This window comes from Magnolia sinica, chromosome 18 (genome assembly GCF_029962835.1).
Source record: "Magnolia sinica isolate HGM2019 chromosome 18, MsV1, whole genome shotgun sequence".
Lineage (NCBI taxonomy): Eukaryota > Viridiplantae > Streptophyta > Magnoliopsida > Magnoliales > Magnoliaceae > Magnolia > Magnolia sinica.
Window position 1 is genome coordinate 49941520 of NC_080590.1, and position 18608 is coordinate 49960127.

Here is an 18608-nt window from a genome sequence, read left to right on the forward strand (position 1 = left end):
GTGGTGGATCCACTTTAACTTTAGATCTATCTCATTCATTTTCTCACGCATAAAAGTAAAACGATCTCTGCAAATGGTTGGATGGTATGGACACAACACACGCATCATGGTAGGTCCACATAGCTTGGTGACGTCACTTCAGTAGCCACTTGGCTACTGACCTTGTCAGCATCTAATCCATGTCCAAAAATAAAAATAAAAATGGATTGTCTACGCCCCTGCCACCAGCCAATGGCTAGTGGTCGGTGCTCTGTGGGCCCCACCATGATGAATGGTGGATATCCAATCACTATTATTTTCCCGTGGTGTGGTCCACCTGAGATTTATATTCTTTTGGTATAAAGCCCTATAATGGTATGTAAAAATGGATGAAACATATACATCATGGTGGGGGCTGGGACCACACTGTCGTGGATGAGGCTGGGGCCGCACCTAATCCTTTACCCGTTACTCCATGTGGCTTTCATGCACATGCATTCATAAAGTAAAATCCAACCCGTCCATCCTATGAAACTGTGATTTTTACTCCAAATTCCCAAAAATCAAGATGATCAGTTAATTAAATGGGCTACACTAGAGGGAATAAGTTGGGAGATAACGTCCACCATTTACATGGACCCATCAAATTGTATGTATAAGTCATAGCAGGCCCCATAAAGTTACTTAGTATGCAATCTGCAGACTCTTTCCTTGATTGTAATTTATATGAAAATTTGATTTGATCTAACATCTTAGCCCTTGAAATGATTTGGGCTTATTACACTGAATACGAGCCGATGCACTTTTTTTTTTTTTGTCCATTGTTGCAAATTTGTATACTACTAGAGAGCAAAATGTCGTCTAGATTGGGAAAAGGAGGAGCAAGGGACAGTGGGTGGAAACATGGACGGCCAGTGGAGGGGAATAAATATGGATCCATATGCAACTATTGTGGCTAAGTGATACGGAGTGGGGGAGTGTCTAGGCTAAAGGAACATTTGGCAGGGGGATACAAGAATGTGAAAGACTGTCCAAGTGTAACAAGGCCAGTGAGAGAGGAGATGAGAAGAGTGTTGAATGAAGCGAAGTCACACAAGCTGCAGCAAAAGGATTGGGAGAGGGATATGAGGGAGGAGCCACGAGGCACTGGACGGGGCCTAGGTGCTATCGATGAGCACGATGATGACGACGATGAGGGGATCATGTACCCCGATGACTATGTTACGGCTCGAGAAAGGAGTGATTTTAGACAAGTGATTCGTGAGTCTTGGGCTTCAGAGTGGGAGGGGGAGCAAAGAAGACGGATTGATGAGAGTAGGCCGTCGTTTGGGACGTCCCGACATGAGGCTGGTGGGAGCAGTAGACGATTTGAGGGAGGCAGCGGGCATGGCCTACAACGCACGCAAAGCGCTTGTGTCCCAGATGCACCCATCGCAGGCGTTAATAAAAAAAGATTAAAAAATGTGGAGCAAGGGGCTCAGGGAGAAAGTGGGTGGCGCTATATCTATGTGGTTCATCTCGAGCCATGTACCAGCAAATGCAGTAGCCAGTCCTTACTTCAAAAATATGATTGAGGAGGTGCAGCGTGCCGGGCCCGGCGTGAAGCCTCCCACGCCACAGGAGATTCTTGGCGTCTACCTTGATCAGGAGCACGAGGAGATGCAGGCTTGGGTACGTGGACTCAAGCCGAACTGGAAGCAGTATGGGGTAACAATCATGTGTGATGGGTGGACAGGACCCATGAAATTGTCCATTATCAATTTCATGGTGTACTGTAGAGGACAACCGGTTTTCCTCAAATCCATTGATGCATCGGCCAGAATAAAAGATCACAAATACATATATGCTCTCCTGAAAGAAGTGATTAGAGAAGTTGGGTCCCAGAATGTTGTCCAAGTTGTGACCAACAATGGCAGTGCGTTCGTTAAGGCGGGGAAGAAATTGATGAAGAAGTTCAATCTCTATTGGACCCCGTTTGCGGCACACTGCATTGATTTAATGCTTGAGGAGATAGGCTAGAGGGATTCTGTTAGGAAAACCATCCAGGATGCGAGGAGAGTGACAAACTTTATATACAATCACTCATAGTTGTTGGCTGCAATGCGTAAGTGTTGTGGAGGGGATATCGTTAGACTAGGCGCGACATAGTTCGCCACGAACTTCATTGCACTCGATAGCTTATACAGGCACCGCGTGGGTCTGAGAAATTTGTTCAGATCCGAGAAATACATGGAGTGGAATCAGAGGAAGACTGAGGGTACAAAGACCTGTTCGAATATAGTGTTTTCTGATTCCTTCTGGGATAAAGTTCACAACGTCGTTTCCTTCCTGCATCCGATGTACAAGGTCCTACGAGCCGTAGATAATGAGATGTAACCTTCGATGGAGTCAATGTATGAGCTTATGAGAATTATGAGAGGGGATAATGACTGCAATCCCCACTTCGTATCAGTGGGTGATCAATATCATCGATCGTCGATGGACTGGGACTCTCGAGCATCCACTCCACCAAGCTGGTAAGTTTGTTGATACAACTGAGTACTTTAAACATCACTTCTGTTTGCATGTTAATACAACTAAGTAACTAATATTTGGGTTTCAGCATACTACCTGAATCCCAAATTTCATTATAAACGTCGGCTCCATGAGAATCAAGATTTGACAATGGCCGTTCACGAGGCGTTCGAACGATTGTTCCCAGAATCGACAGCGCAAGCAGATTTTGGTAACAGGTAATGCAATAAAATTTCTTCCTTATAGCCTGTAGAAATATAGGTGATTAAAAATAATGACCTGTGAATCCGTATTTACAGTTGTTGCGGTTTAGAGATGTGAGGGGTACATTCTCATCCGCACTAGCAAAAGCATCGACTGAAACGATGATGCCGTGTGAGTATGGTAACATAATTAGGTAAATGCATTTTTCGTTTAAACTCCAAACTAAAAGAAGCTCCTCATGGATATATAGGTGAGTGGTGGGCGATGTACGGAGTCGACACGTCCGCACTGCAGTTATTGGCAGTCCGTGTTCTCGCACAGACTGTATCCTCACCTTGTGAGAGGAATTGGAGCACATGGTCACTCATACACACCAGCAAGAGGAACAGACTAGCATATGAGAAGCTGCAAAAGCTCGTTTACTGCCATTACAATATGAAGTTAAGAGAGAGGCAGTTGCGGGTAGACTGAGACATGGAGGAAAATCAAGACCCGTTAGACCTATTGTCTATAGGTAACATGGCACAGATAAGTGATGATGATGAGGACCCACTTTATGAGTGGGTCAAATCAGTTGATTTAAATGATGCGGAGGGAGGCCTTGCTCCACAAGTAGCCGAGGGAGCAGCGGCTCTGGGTATCGATGTCAATCAGGTAATAGAGGAACAGAAGGCGGATACAGACTCCTTTGATCCTTTGGTGAGGAGTTCGGCACGTTCCAAAGAGGGTGAGGAAGCATCTTCATGGCCCCCTCCTCATCATCAAGTCGTAGTGAGTAATGATGATGATGAGACTCAACCCCCACCGGACACTGGTCCTGGGAACGACGACGACGACGATGACGACGGTGATGAGGGAGGGGACGGAGGCACCGACACTAGTATAGGTGGTACTAGTGGGGGTGGGGGTGGCAGTGGTGGGGGGTACACGACAGCTCAGAGCCAACGATCCGTTGGCCAATTCACTAAGGAGCAGAGCTTTGACCATACCACTCAGGACGAGGATCATGGATCTCGTCCACCATCCAGGGCGAGAGCATCAGAGCCCAGATATATGTTCGAGTGTCGTTCGAAGAAGAAAGCTGGACGCGCCGCTGCTGATGCTCTCACACGCAGCCTGTCATCTATGGACATAAGTTCAGATCAGGGGAGCTCCACTTCTGTCCCACCTTATGCTCATAGGGGATATCACGGGTATGGCCATGGCAGCTCTGACATTCAGTCACGCTCTTCTACCCATGGGTACAGGCAGCCGGAAGATAGTTCTTCGAGTCATGACCCTTTGACAGAAGAATATTCGGGGTACCCATATGACTGGCAACAATACTATCAAGAAGTTGGGGTTGGACGTGATCTGTTCCCTCAGTACCCTGCTCAGGAAATGCCGTCGATGTATGTCACGCAATTCCCACGTCTAGGCGTACTCGTATAGTTTGGGGAGGATGACTATCAAAGGTACATAAGAGAGTTCCTCAATTAGTACGAGCAGATGATGACCTGGGAACAGTACTGTCAATATGTTGGGTAGCAGTACTACTCTCAACTGCCACGGGATCCGGACAATGATTACGAGCCACCTCGTCACTCTATGTGGGGATGAAACATGGGCAGAAATGTGTATTTTTTTCAATTCATTTACTTTTGCATGTCTTAATTGTTGTAAGCTTGCATTTGTATTATATAAACTAATTTTGGTTACTATTTGAGTGATTTCTTATGACAACGCATACTTTTTGGCCCCCATTAAATGGAAACTTCTAATTTAATGCATTCTTTTTGCAAAATTTTCATTCCTGAATATGTAAATATGTGTATTTAGGCATATCCCGAAGTTTCACTGAAAAAGTCCACCATTTTCCCCATATTTCCCCATTTTTCCCTGCATTTCCGGTTATCGGCGATATTATCAGCGATAACGATATTATATCGCTATCTCCGGCTAGCGAAACTTGTAGCGATATCGACAACTCGAACACTGGGCATCCCGTCCTAACTGTTTCATTGTTCTATGGACCGCCTAATTCATGGATCGGCCTTATTTTTGGATGTCGTGCATACGTCCGTGGTTGCCACAGCAGCTCAATACAATAGAAAGTTATGTGGTACATGTATATGGGGAATGATCATGTAGTTGACTCCATGGTAGCTTACCATGTAATCGAGTATAGTGGGCTTTGCTAATGTGTGATTGATATTCTATCCAACCATTAGGGCAACCTGTGGATTTAGGCCCAGGGCCCAAAACTCAGGCCATTCCATGAATTAGGTGGGCCACAACACATGGAAATAGTTGGGAGGGATGCTCACTCTTTGGTGGTTGGGGCTCACCAATTTTGTTTATATCCCATCTAATCCATTCACTTGACAGATCCCATTAGGACGAAGGACACTCTGAAAATGAGGCCATTCCAACACGCAGGAGGGCCCCAATGCAACCAAGGTTGGGCATCCCCTGCTAACTTTTTCCACGTGTTGTTGTACACTTGATTCATGGATTGGCATGATTTTTGGGGGTTGGGCCCAAATCCATAGGGCAGAATCGATGGACTGCTTGGATTGGTGCTACACACACAAAGGAGATAGTACTCAATTACATGATAAACTACCATACAGTTGACTGCAATGATCATTCCTCTCTACATGTACATGCATACATATATACACATACTTATACACACACATGTATACATATGTACGGTCATGATCCAATGCAAACGTTTTCACTTTTCACTATAATTAGAGTGCAAATGAGATATGTGGACCCCACCTTGATGTGTTCATGATTTCCACTCCAACCATCATGCACATCATCCATATTTGGCCATGGGCCTAAAAGTCAGGCTAATTCATGACTCAGGTGGGCCACGCGAGCAAGAAAAGTTAGGAGGAGGGCCCCCACCATTGATTTGCACTAAGGCCCCAACCAAGATTCAAAATGGTTTGGTTTTTGAGATGTGCCATCATTTGGGGCAGATGTTTCATATCATGGATTAGATGATATATGCACAACATGGTGGGCCCTCTATGAGAATCAAGGGTGGGTTTCCTCTCTCAACTCTTCTTGCCCATGTGGTCCACGTAAGTCATGGATTGGCTTGATTTTTTGTGCCCATGGCCAAACAAAGGATGGTGTGCAGGATGGTCGGAGTGGATGTCATCAACACATCATGGTGGGGCCCACAACAACCATTTGCACTATACTATAGTGAAAAACATTTGCATGATCAATTTACATGGTGTCATGGTCCCATGCACAAGTTTCACTATAATTATGGTGAAAAAGAGCTGCATGGGCCCCACTGTGATGTGTTCATGACATCCACTTCAACCATCATGCACACCATCTCTTCTTTGGTGATGGGCCTAAAATTCAAGCCAATCCATGACTTAGGTGGGCCAAGAGAGCAGCAACATTTGGGAGGGGGACGCCCACAATCGATTTGCGTTGGCCCCACTTGAGATTCAGAATGGCCTGGTTTTTGAGGTGTGCCATCATCTGGGGCAAATGTTTCATATTGTTGGATTGGATGACATCCACACAACAAGGTAGACCCTCTACAAGAATCAAGGGCGGGCATCCCCTTTCAACGCATCCTGACTGCGTGGTTCACCTTAGTCATGGATTAGCCTAACTTTGGGCACATGGTGAAATGAGGGATGGCATATAAGATGGTTGGAGTGCATGTCATCAATACATCATGGTGGGTCCCATAGTAACCGTTTACACTATAATATGGTGAAAGCGTTTTCACTTTGATCATTTTCCCATGTTGGTAACTAAAGAAAAGAAAAATCCGATTCCATTCTTCAAAGCTTAAAAAATATATATTATTCGGGGTTGCACTGAAAACTCTCCCATCTCAGAAAGGGGGATTTTCGACCGAGGGTTTCAAAACCCTAAATCCAACTCAAATCGGGAAGTGTATTTTGGAAGACCCTACACTAGGAAGATGCATGTGGGCTGCTTTGTTGGGAGATTTGGACTGTTAGATCGTGACGATATGATGATCGGACCGTTGGATCGCATAGACAGCTTGATTGGACTGTTGATCATGGGCCATCGTCATCATCGGATATCATCAAATTTTATTTTTTTTAAAGCTTAGATTAGGCGTTTTTCCAATTTATTTCATATTTGGTGCATTTATTTGATGTTTTGTGAGGTTTGGGACATGATGAGAATAAAAAAGAACTGAAATGGCATTTTCGTAATTTGATGGTCCAAAGCCTATTTAGCTTTGGACGTCTGGCCCTTAGATTTTTTTTTTTTTTTTAATGCATTTTATGAATGAAAGAGATTTCTCTCATTTTGCTTAGAAATTGAGCAAAATTTCATCATATGATTGGATTGGTGGTGCGAAACCATGAGCGGCGATTCCCTAGTTATCTTTCCTTCTTCTCTCTTCTCAACAAGGTATCATCTTCTCTCATCTTCTTCTTTTCTTCCTTCTTCATTCTTCTTCTTTGTTACTATCCAAATCCCAAAACCTAATTTTCAGCCCCTTGATTATCAAAACCCTAGATATCCAAATTCCAAAATCCCCAATTTTTTCAAACCCAAATCCCCAAAATCTGAGAATCCCTTGTCCAAATCATAAATCCCTAATTTCTATAACCTGAAACCCATATTCCCAATTCTAAAAACCCTAAATCCTAAATCCCTTAAAACGAAGATCTGAAATCCTAACCCGAAACCTCCCAAAACCTGAACTATAATGTTGCAAACCCTAATTCTTCCAAGCCTAGATACCCCAAATACATTTCCCACATTCCCTAGCCTTTAAACAACCCTAACACATCAAAACTCTTACAAGACGCATGATTTTCATTGAATTCAAATTTAACCCTATGCTAGGATAGGGGTTCTATCTCCCATAGGTCTTGGTTAATCAATAATTTATAAGATTCGCGTTGCCGGAATGTCATAGGCTTGAATTTGGACGTCTTGAATCTGAAAATCTTGAATTTATGGTGAAGTAGCTTTATTTTGTTGTTCCATTGCTCTACTTAATTTGTCTTTTAATTTCATGGCATCATATGAGGTTAGATCATTCAGTCCTGCACCAGCTGAACTGAGAAATTTCCTAACAAACTCGCCTTTCCAAACCAAAAATCCTTATAAGCGGGGGAAGGATGAAGGAAGTATATCCACTCCAACAATTTTGTAAATTTCGCCGCCTCTTTATCTATTAGATCTCCCCTCCCTCCCCCCCCCCACCACTGGGTCTATGAAAAACAACTACTGACCATAACGTTTCTCGACAAGGCTAAATTCGCTAACATGGGAAAATCTGACTCCAAAGATCCATCCCTAGAAATATAGAATAGCAGGAATCTCAACGGAGTCACTTTGGCGAGAAAAGTGTCTATGAGACCTGGATCAAAATCTCATCTAGTCGAGTTGATTCAGCCAAGTTTCAAGTCCGCCCATTCAGTTTGTGTGTGTGCGCGCACACAGAAGAGCGATAGAGCTTGGTCAAGTATGGTATTGTTTATTTATTTATTTTTATAATGCAGATTCTTGTGGTATGTGATTTTTTTTAAAAAGATTTTTGTTGCTCAATTTAATTATTCAGGTGGTCTATCATTCATTGAGTGGATGAATCTCATTGAGTTTTGATTGCTTAATTGAGGTTTTGAACTATGGTGTTAGTCATTACTTGGTTGCATGTATAATTTAAGCCCATTTTTCTTTGCACCTATGTTGGTGCTATGTGATGGTGGTTTGTCTTCTTGTTGATTTACCAGGTGTTGAGGCAAAAACTTCATAGATCTTTTAAAAATGTTAGGGTTGTATCAAACCGAATGGAGTTCGATGACGGTGGGCATCTTGTAGCTTTTAAAGGTATCTACATAACATTTTCACAGAATTTCTGATGTAGCATTTAGAAATCTTTTCGGCAAGAAAATTTCCCTTTTACAAATCCTTCCATCAATATTGCATTCATTATGCTCAAATTATTGGTAGATTGTTGCTTCTTCATGCGCAATTCAAAGAAAACTTGCTTGGTTCTGTCCAAAAATCATTCATAACTTTCGGAGTCGTTTTTTCCACTGCAACACCAATGCATTTTATCAAATTCTCTTCCATTTCATAGATCAGATGTACTTATTCCTGCATCATATTCTATTGCATTGTCTTTTGGTTTTCTAACCGATTGTGGTGATAGGGAAGACAATCCATGTCCTGAACAAAAATGAGCATGCTCTTGATATGGCTGCACCAGTTCATGACCAATTAGGAGATACTGATGAGCCAAATGATGACAATGCCTCAGTGAAGATGAGAACTAATGTGTTACTTCTTGGTGATCACCTTGGAGATCTAAGAATGTCTGATGGTTTGAACTATGAGAACCGAATTGCTGTTGGATTCCTGTAAGTTAATCACTGTCTCGCTGTCTTTTATAGCTATAAATGGTCATTTTTCCTCTTTCCTGTGAACTGCTACATATAGATAAACAGTCTTAGTTGAATTTCTTGGGATTATGTTTCAAAAGCTTGTTCCATCATCAGACTTCTGAATGATGCTTATTAATTCATAGCATTGGATAGGATTTGTTCATTATCAATCAGTGGCATGACCAATTACCTCTTTCCTGAAACTCTCAATGAGAATGCAACTAGAATGCCATATGCCTACCCTCAAATTAGTTAGAATATTTCCTAGTTTCAGACAAAGTTGTAGATAATTAAACAAAGGAGTCCTAGGAATTTTATGCTATGGCTGCTGCAAGCCAGTACACCTGTTGCTTGAATGGAGATATTCCAGGATCCGATTATGTACCGGAACACTGAGGTGATTTGAATCAAGATCCCAAAATATCCAGATTTGAGAATGGCTTAGAAGTGTTCACCAAAGAAAAATATAGAAAATGCCAAGGTCGATACCTCCAAGTCTCCAACCCACTAGTTTAAGCTAGTGCTCTCACTACAGCCCAACCTCCTAAAACTGATTTTCTCGAAGAGTCCTTATCTGGTCTTCACAATGTAAACAAAACCTCAGTGGAATGGGAATGTGCAAAATTGATGTAGGATGAGTGAAACTAGCCTAGGATGAATGATGTGAGATCAAACTATGTATCAATTTAAGCATTCAGCAAGTAAAACCAAGCACATCCACATTATAGGTTATGAAAATTCAGATTAACCACTCAATGGACCTAGGCTATCACATACATGGTGCATGAAAGTATAAAATTTCACAAGAGTGGCCCACTTGGAAGTTGGGACTTCCAATCTAGCATAGGTAGGGCAACATTCACATGAAGAAACAATGGCACTAAAAAAATCAGATTTGGGGAAAATGGGTTTGTTTGAAAATCAGATTTTTGAAGGGGGTTTTGGGAATTGGGTATCGAGGTTTTGGGAATTAAGGACTAAGGGTTTTAGGAAATGAGAATTACGGTTGTAGGTTTAAGATTGATGCTGATGTAAAAAATGGAGGGGATAGGGCTGTCCGTATGGACATACGGCTGTCTGTAAAGCTGGTCTGTATGGACACACGTATGGATGTGCGTGTGGGGTTGATGGATGGTTGGATTTTGATGGGGAAATGTAAAAAAAAAATGGATGTGGGATGAAAGGGTTTTAGTTTTATAGGAGTGGTAGAAAAAGGAAGAAGAAGACAAGTGAAGAGAGTTGTGTATCTTGTTGGAGAAAAGAAAGCGGAAGAAGTGAACTTTGGAGGAGTCCACCACCAAGCAATCTTCTAGCCCTTCCACAATCCGATTGGAATGGAAGGTTTTCTCACAGACTCTAAAGAAGGGCTTTCGCAAGAGACACAAGTCTTTTATTTTCGTTTCCTCCAAACCTGCAAACAGAGAGGGTTTTGGAATATCTCTTGAAAAAAATCCCTAAAATCAAGGGAAATCTCTCGATTAAACCCAAATCTCTAGGGCTTTCGCAGATTTCTTGCCGAAATCTCCTATACAATGTAAATGGAGCATCTATTCGAAGAAAATCAAGGGAAATCGAGATTTCGTGGAGCTTACGATGCACTGCTATGGATCAATCGAGTGGCCCACTATCCGGTCACGCAATGTTCTTCCATAGGTACCGAAATCCTCTTGATTGAATGATTTTCCTTATTTTTTTCGATTTTTTTGGTGATATCGCAAAAAATTGTGCAATATGGTGCAATATATCGCACGATACATAGAAATCTATATATATATATATATATATATATATATATATATATATGGGAAAAGGTACTATGCGCTAGACCTCACGATAAGCTCCCGTGAGGTCGAGCTGTGTGGGCCCCACCATGATGCGTGTCGACCATCAACACCGTGCATTTGATGGGTCCCCTCTAAATTATGGGATATCTCAAAAATCAGCCGTATACGGAACTCACGGGGGCCATACCATCTAAAATCATGTAAAGACACCGTTAAAACATATAAAAGCACTTGGTGGGGCCCACCTGAGTTTTGAATGTTGCTGAAACTTGGTCTGAACCCTCATCCAAGTGGGACACACATAATGGATGGGCTGGATTTGCAAACCACATCTTGGTGGGCCCAAAAAATGATTATGAATGTTTTAATGGTGCACGGCCCCTCCCCACTTCTATATGTGGTGTGGCCCACACAAGTCACGGATTGACTTGATTTTTGAGACCTAGGCCCACGATGGAATGGTGCATTTGACTGATGGGGTAGATGTTTGAAACGCATCACGGTGGGGCCCACACAGCTCGACGACGGACTCGTGAGGTCGAGCGCATAGTACCTTTTCCCATATATATATATATATATCAAAAAAACCAAAAATTATAAAATTGCTATCCACATAAGTGTTATGGCCCATAATCCAAAATAAGACACTAAAACACCTAAGTGCAATTTCAACTGTCTAATAAATCTTGAAATAACAAAAACCATAAATAAAGTAAGATCAGGGTCCAAGGGGCCCAGATCTGGTCGACAAGATCCAACTGTCTGATTGACATGAAAATAAAAACCTATAGCTAAAAATGTCTCCTAAGCAAACCCACATGCATCATCCGATGCGGGATCTTCCTAATGCACGTCCAATGTATGTGGGGTCTTTGAAGTGGTCCGACAGGCCCCATCTGGAACTTATCTCCCATCCATAGAGAGGGCTACATTGATGTCGGTGGTCGCCTCTGCCTTTGGTATACTCGAGTAGGTCCTCTGATGTCCCCATAAAAAATGGCCTCACTAGTGGAGGCATTCACTATCAGCCTAAGTGAAGTTTTTAGTCAGTTTCCTTTTTAGTTAAAACATGAAAGAATTTTTTCACAAAAAAAAAAAGAAGAAAAAAAAAAAGAAAAAAGGAAAAAAGAAAAGAAAATATATCTACTTTTTAAGCAACTAGTTGAACTCTAGCCCAACTGCACATGTGGTCACACAGGCATGTGATCACTTTGGCCCTACTTTGGCCCTTCATCTGTACTCACATGGGAACAAAGCCTCAATTGCATGATCACCCCTGGCTTGGAAGAACTTGGCTCTGTCGAGTTTAGTTTAATGTACTGCTCCTAGAGTTCTGGGTTGATGCCTTGGTGATCTTCAGTGGAGATCCACATGCATTCAGACCTCAGTCAACCCTTTCATTTCACCAGAAATAATTTGTGCTGCGATTTTTTCATTAAAATTCAACCACGTTGCCTGATTATTAGTTTTTGCTGTAACTTTTGATAAAAGAATCTATTGATTAAAATTCAACCAGGTTCCCACCATCCATCCGTGCATGCACATACATACAAGCACACATGCATGATCCATCCACCCACCCATGCATGTGTGCGTGCGCACACAAATACACATCCATCTATCCATCCTTGCATGCATGCATCCATCCATACATATACATACATACAAACATGCATTTCATCATAAAAGCATGTTATGAATTTTCTTTTAATAAACTGATTTTTGGCGATGTCGATACATTGGCAATATTATCGAAATATTGCCTATACACCAGGGATACATGTGACACCTGGAATTTACACAGTTGAAAATACTAGCGATGTCGATAAATTGGCAACACAAGAGACACCTGAAATTTACATAGTCGAAAATATTGGCAAAATCAATACATTAGCGATATATCGTTGATACCTGGAATTTTTTATACTTCCGGTGTTATCGGTATCATTTTTTTTTTTTAATGATGACAGGGAGTTACCAGTGTTACCAGTGTTATCAGTATAATTGAGTCGGGGATATTTCGATAACATTGGGGATGCTCCAAACAACGAAAGTAATAGGGTGATATATTTGGAGTTCTTCTCACATGCCAGTCAATTTGGCAAAATATTCACTAAGGGACTTATCCCCCTTTTGGAACTAGAAAATCTCCTCATACAACTGATAAGCCCGAGAGATATTCTGTTTTGAGGAGTACATCTTTTTAACAATATGCTAAACATCCTTACTAGTATTCTAGAACGCCAAATTGGAACTTACTTCAGGTTCCATGCTATTCCACAACTAAGATCTAATTTGCACATCATCACTATCTATATTTAGAATTAGATTCCTCAATTTAGATTCCGTGAAGAAGTAATCTTTTTTTCGGGCTAAGAGAAACACTTCAACAGATTTAACCTAGAAAGATAATTCTTCCCATTCAGTTTCATGGATGTTATTCACACATTAAATGAAGATCCAGACACTTCTCCTAGTGATAATGGACCAATGACCACACCTTTCGGCTTCATAGCTATCTTGTAACTAATTTACCTATACAGAAAAACGCTGATATATTCCAGCCCTTCATCATCTAGAATCGACTTCAACATCATTCTTACCTCTCACACAATATTACGGATAGACAAGCTTTATAAAAAAATTAAAAAGAACAAGAAGAAGAAGAAGAAGAAGCTTCCAACACCTAGTAAAAAAGAAAATCAACTCAAGCATCACATTTACGTGAAGAATCAGCAAGCCTTCATCTTCATGATGAGGCTCCTACACTCCCTTTTGCGAACGATTCCATTTACCTAATGAAAAACACAGAAAACTTGTTATCTGCACGAAAACAACAAAGGGACACTCTTTCCTTATGGTTTGATCAGCACACTAGATTTTTTGGGGGCCTAGAATACTTGATCCAGAGATTAGGGATTTAAAATGAGGAGATTTGGAGTCCGAATCACACCCAGGCATGCTCTGATACATGTAGGCCAGTGTGAAAGAAGGAGATTAGAGAAAATATAGATAAGAAAAGACAGAAAGAAGAGAGAGGAAAGGAGACTGGGATGGCTAGAGAGTCTACCCCTCCACACATGCTCACCTCATGTTTTATTAGGCCTTCTCTGAAAAATGGGGAAATTACAAGTTTGCCCTCCTTAAGTAATGACACAAATACTACTCCTATGGGCCTAAACACTATCCAAACACATGCAATAAAGCCCAAACAACCTAATTAACATTCCAAACAGCCCATTTTAACATTCTAACAGTACTGAATCTGAGTCGTATTGGACTCTTCGGAGTCTTAAAAACATGCTTTGACAGCTCTAGGTGCACAATATTTTTATGCCTTTTCTTGTACATTGAGGTTCTTGATTGATGTAATTAGCTTCTAGAGCCCATGCATTGTATCTAGATTCTAGAAGTCGATGATGGTCCTTCAAAAGTGGATTTGGTGCCCTGGAGATGACTTGATTGCTTGAGTCGCCTCCCAGAGGATTGATTTTCTGTTCATGAGGAGATTTACCATTCAAACTTTCTTCCTGCTTGTGCTCTTATTGTGGCATAGTCTTTTGTGTACTTTGAACAATTGGATTGACCAGTGGAGCAGAGCGAGGTTCAAGTAGCTGCTTGTGGTCTCGGATCCTCATCTTTGGTTGCAAGCTCACGCTGGGATAATTTGAGATGATATGGACCTTTTGAACAGTCTGGATCAAGGAGTGAGGGCAGAGACTTGTTTGATGCTGTCATTCCTTGAACCACTGCCAACAACTTGGCAGTTTACCATCTTGAAGGACTCTTGCTGCAGCTTCTAGCTTTATAGCATCAAAGTAATGTTAATGAATCCCTAGAGGATTGTCTGCTAGTTTTAAGATGTTGAGATCCTTTAAAGCAGAATAGGGTTGCCTTCTAGTGCTTGGAATCGTGTATCTTTTAGCTATTAGTTATCGAGGAACGTCCTTTATCTTATGGCATTTGAAGTATCTCTTTTAACATTGTACATCAGAGGTCATCTGTATAGCTGTGAAGCTTCGAAGCACACCTTTTAACTATTGGGCACCACAATACCAGTATATCATCAAACATCAAGATATCTATATAGCCATGAAGCATAAGACAAAGTCATCTGTGAAGCATCGAGTATGTCTGCTAGCTTCAAAGCTTTGACAATCTTGTTTTTTAGTTGTGGACAGTTTGGAATATATTCTAGCCATGAAGTGTTGATGAGTGTAGTATCCTGTGTCCATGGGGCTTGAAAAGATAGTGTCAGGCATCAAGATATCAATATATTTATTCTGTAGCTGTTGAGAGTTGGAGGTCATTCGTTTAGCTGTTAAGGCATTGAAGTGCGACTTTAAGTTGTTGGACATCAAGATATCAGCGTAGCATCGGGGATAAGATATTTATATATCTGCAAAGCATGAAATGACATCTATTTGTAAAGCATTAAGATCTCTTAACTTTGAAATCCTGAAAATGCTTTTGGAGCACGGCGGCATGGTGAACATCTTCTAGCTATGTAGTGTTAAGAGTAATCAGGGTCATGTGTGGCCCTCATGGAGCACTTCCATGGTGGGACTGCCAGATCATCAGCGTAATTCTTTGCAACACTGGCAGTGATCTGGAAAAGTTTGCTGTGGAACTTTGATGGAGGATGGGATCCTTCGGGAATCTGAGCTTTTGTTGAGAACCTTGATCTTGGTGATAGGACTTTTGAAAGGACTCCTCCTGTATCCCTGTTTAGGCTTGGTTCGGTGAATCGTTTTGAAGAGTTCTCCCCACATACCCATTGAAACTTGGTTTAGTGAGATTTTTTTAAGAGACCTCCCTACATACCAATGATTATTTTTTTTTTTCCCTGGGCTAGACTTTGTGAAGGGCTCTCCTTTTATACTCACTTGAAATTCATCAGATTTAGTTGGACTTTGGATGGGGCTCCTCCGTGATACCCCACAAAATTATGAATATTTCTCTTTAGGCCAGTCTACCCAGATTCAAAGGGTGAGGTTGAAAGTTTTAATTTGAAAATGTTTACCCTGAGCAGATTGTTCCCACTCTAAATGGATAATTTGGAACAATTTTCCTGGAGGGAACCTTTGTTGCTTATTTTATATGTAAATTCCAATTAACATATGTAAACCAGATTTGTGCATGTTTGTTTGCTGGGCAATCTTGCTTGAATTCTAACGGCCTTGTAAGGGTGAGACTCTTCTAGAAATTGATGGTGAGACTTTAATGTCTGGTCTTTAATTGTGGTTCACCAGGGAGACTAAGTTCATTAGTTCCGTAGAACCATTTTATCCCCCAACAGTGAGTTTCCTTGTTTACCTGAAATACTACCTTAGGGCCTGTTTGAATACAAGGAATCCGTGGGAAAACAATTGTTATTCCCTTGCTTTGATGTTTATGGCTGTTTGGATTGCAAGGAAACCATGGATTCTATGCAGTCGTTATTAAACTTTCCATAATTATGGCACAAGATACAAGGTCACTGTTATGTAATGAAAAATGTGATTTCCACTTGCTATCCAAAAATACCCCTTTTGCAATCCGCTGGACTGTAGTGCTGGAAAATGTAATCATTACACTTCTGTATCCACATCGTGTATTCCATGCATCCAAAAAACCCCAACTCTTGTCTCTTTGGAAGAAAGAAAACAGTTGTAGGTCGCACCCAACTTTGGTTGCCTCTCCATAAAAATAAAATGGAAATGGAACTTGTTAGAAAATTGATTGCACATTTCTGAAGTGGTAAATGGGCTGGGCAGATTAACAGTTTTTTATTGCATTTTTGGTATAGTGGGAAATGTGCTGGGCTGGATCCAGTCAAACTCAAGTCCAGTCCTCTTTGCTGGGTTTGGGCCAAGTTTCAAGGCCTGTGGGTTGGTCATGGGCCTGAGTTTTGGGGTCGATAGTTGATTCTGCTGGACTTGGGCTTTGAACATCTGCTTGAAGGACCAACAAGCAGGTCTAGTCCAGCTCGACGCCTTAACATTTGTGAGCTGAGTATTTGGATAGGAGAATGGCCTAGCCCAAGTCTGCTTCATTCTGGGCCGGGTATGGACTCAGGTCTTATAGCTCATGCACTGGACTTGAACATGCTTCAGCCCAGCCCCATTTGCCACCGTAATTATTGGGAGGTCTTCACAGTTGAGAAATGCAAAGCATCATCACCTCAGTACACAGCAGATGCCCATGTGATTGAGGCAATTGATATGGTGGTCATAGCCCAAAATTCCATGAAATTAGACAACCTTGATCCATTTGGGTCATTTGAGTTTTGCCCATTGAATGTGGACCATTGCTTCCTTTCAGTTTGCCATTCATTTTTTCAAGCTGCTGATCAGGTGGGCTCCATAGTCTGGACATAGTCTTTTGGGTTACTGCCCACCCACATGGTGGCCACCAAATAAACTTCTGATCATTGTATGTGTGTGCCACATGACAGTTTAACTTTCATTGTCTGAGATTATCTTTTCTTGTTCTTGTTCAATCTTTTTGTGGATGTCTTTGAAATTGGAACTGTTCCTGCAGGAATGACAACATAGAGAAGTCTCTTGAAACCTACCGTAAAGCATTTGATATTGTATATCTTGTGAGTTCACTCCTGGAAATTATAATTCTCTTGTGAAGCATTTCGATCTTTTAAAAAAAAAAAAAAAAAAACCCAGCCACCTGATCATTCTCTGTTTTATGCTTCCTTTTTGAATTTCTGTTCTGCAGGATGATGCCCCCATGTCGGGGGTTGTTGACCTCGTCTGCCAGCTTTGTTCAACGGACTAATGATCTCTGTTCTTTGGTATTCCCCGATTCAAATTTCTTTGCCTTCTTGACTCGTTGTGCATATTCCTAGGCGTTTCTAGAGAAATTTTTCAATTTGGTTTTCTATATTCTTTCTTCTTTTTCAGAGAAGCTACAATACTCTGGCAGAGCATGACTAGGGTATCCAGATTTGCGGGTACCCAAGATACCTTACCCAATTTGTTGTTCGGGATTCTGAAATCAAACCTACTTAAAAATCAGGTTGGGTTCTTGTCCATTTTAGACCCATCTAATAATTAGATCAGGCTAGGTGCCTAACCATATATGCAGTTAATATTGATACACACAAATCAATTTTGTTAATAGCACTCTTCTCTCTCTCTCTCTCTCTCTCTCTCTCTCTCTCTCTCAGTCAATGTTCCAAATTCAACAAATAATATCCAAATTCAACAAATAATATCCACGAAAAGGGATTATGATCTTCCAATCGATCTGATGGAGAAATGTCCCATCTACCATAAGGCCCATGATTTGGATGGTTTGGATTGTGGTACTAGTATGCCATGTGTACGGTGGTTGTGTTAAAGTGTATGGATAGTCTTGGATTGTGGTACTAGTATGCCATGTGTACGGTGGTTGTGTTAAAGTGTATGGATAGTCATACTCTGCCACTATATATCAATGGTCCGCGCTCTTTAAGGAAAGAACTTGGGCGAGGTGCACTGGGTGGTTTCCATTTCTCATTACAGTGGCTTATCCACCATACGCATGGCATGCATGTTCATTTATCCAGCTGATGACTGCAATGTAGGCAGTACAACATCGACTGAAATCAGATGGTTAATTTTGTCAGCTAAGTGATGCTGGCCCACCATTTGGATGATCTGACTTGATTTACTTGTATGCCATGTGCAATCATGTTTCAAGAAACTTGACTCGAGGTCTAGCTCAGTCAGGTTGACTCTACTAGATGGAG

General features: G+C 41.4%; 1 protein-coding gene across 3 annotated transcripts in view; it reads left to right on the plus strand.

The window, feature by feature from the left end:
- LOC131232543 (uncharacterized) overlaps positions 1-17950 on the plus strand; it is a 36681-nt gene extending 18731 nt beyond the window's left edge. For all 3 annotated transcript variants that reach the window (XM_058228847.1, XM_058228848.1, XM_058228846.1), the window contains 4 exons: positions 8445-8541; positions 8867-9074; positions 17405-17465; positions 17594-17950. In XM_058228847.1, the coding sequence (XP_058084830.1) occupies positions 8445-8541; positions 8867-9074; positions 17405-17465; positions 17594-17653 (426 nt within the window). In that variant the 3' untranslated portion in view covers positions 17654-17950. The remainder of the gene's footprint in view (positions 1-8444; positions 8542-8866; positions 9075-17404; positions 17466-17593) is intronic.
- The last annotated feature ends 658 nt before the right edge of the window (positions 17951-18608 follow it).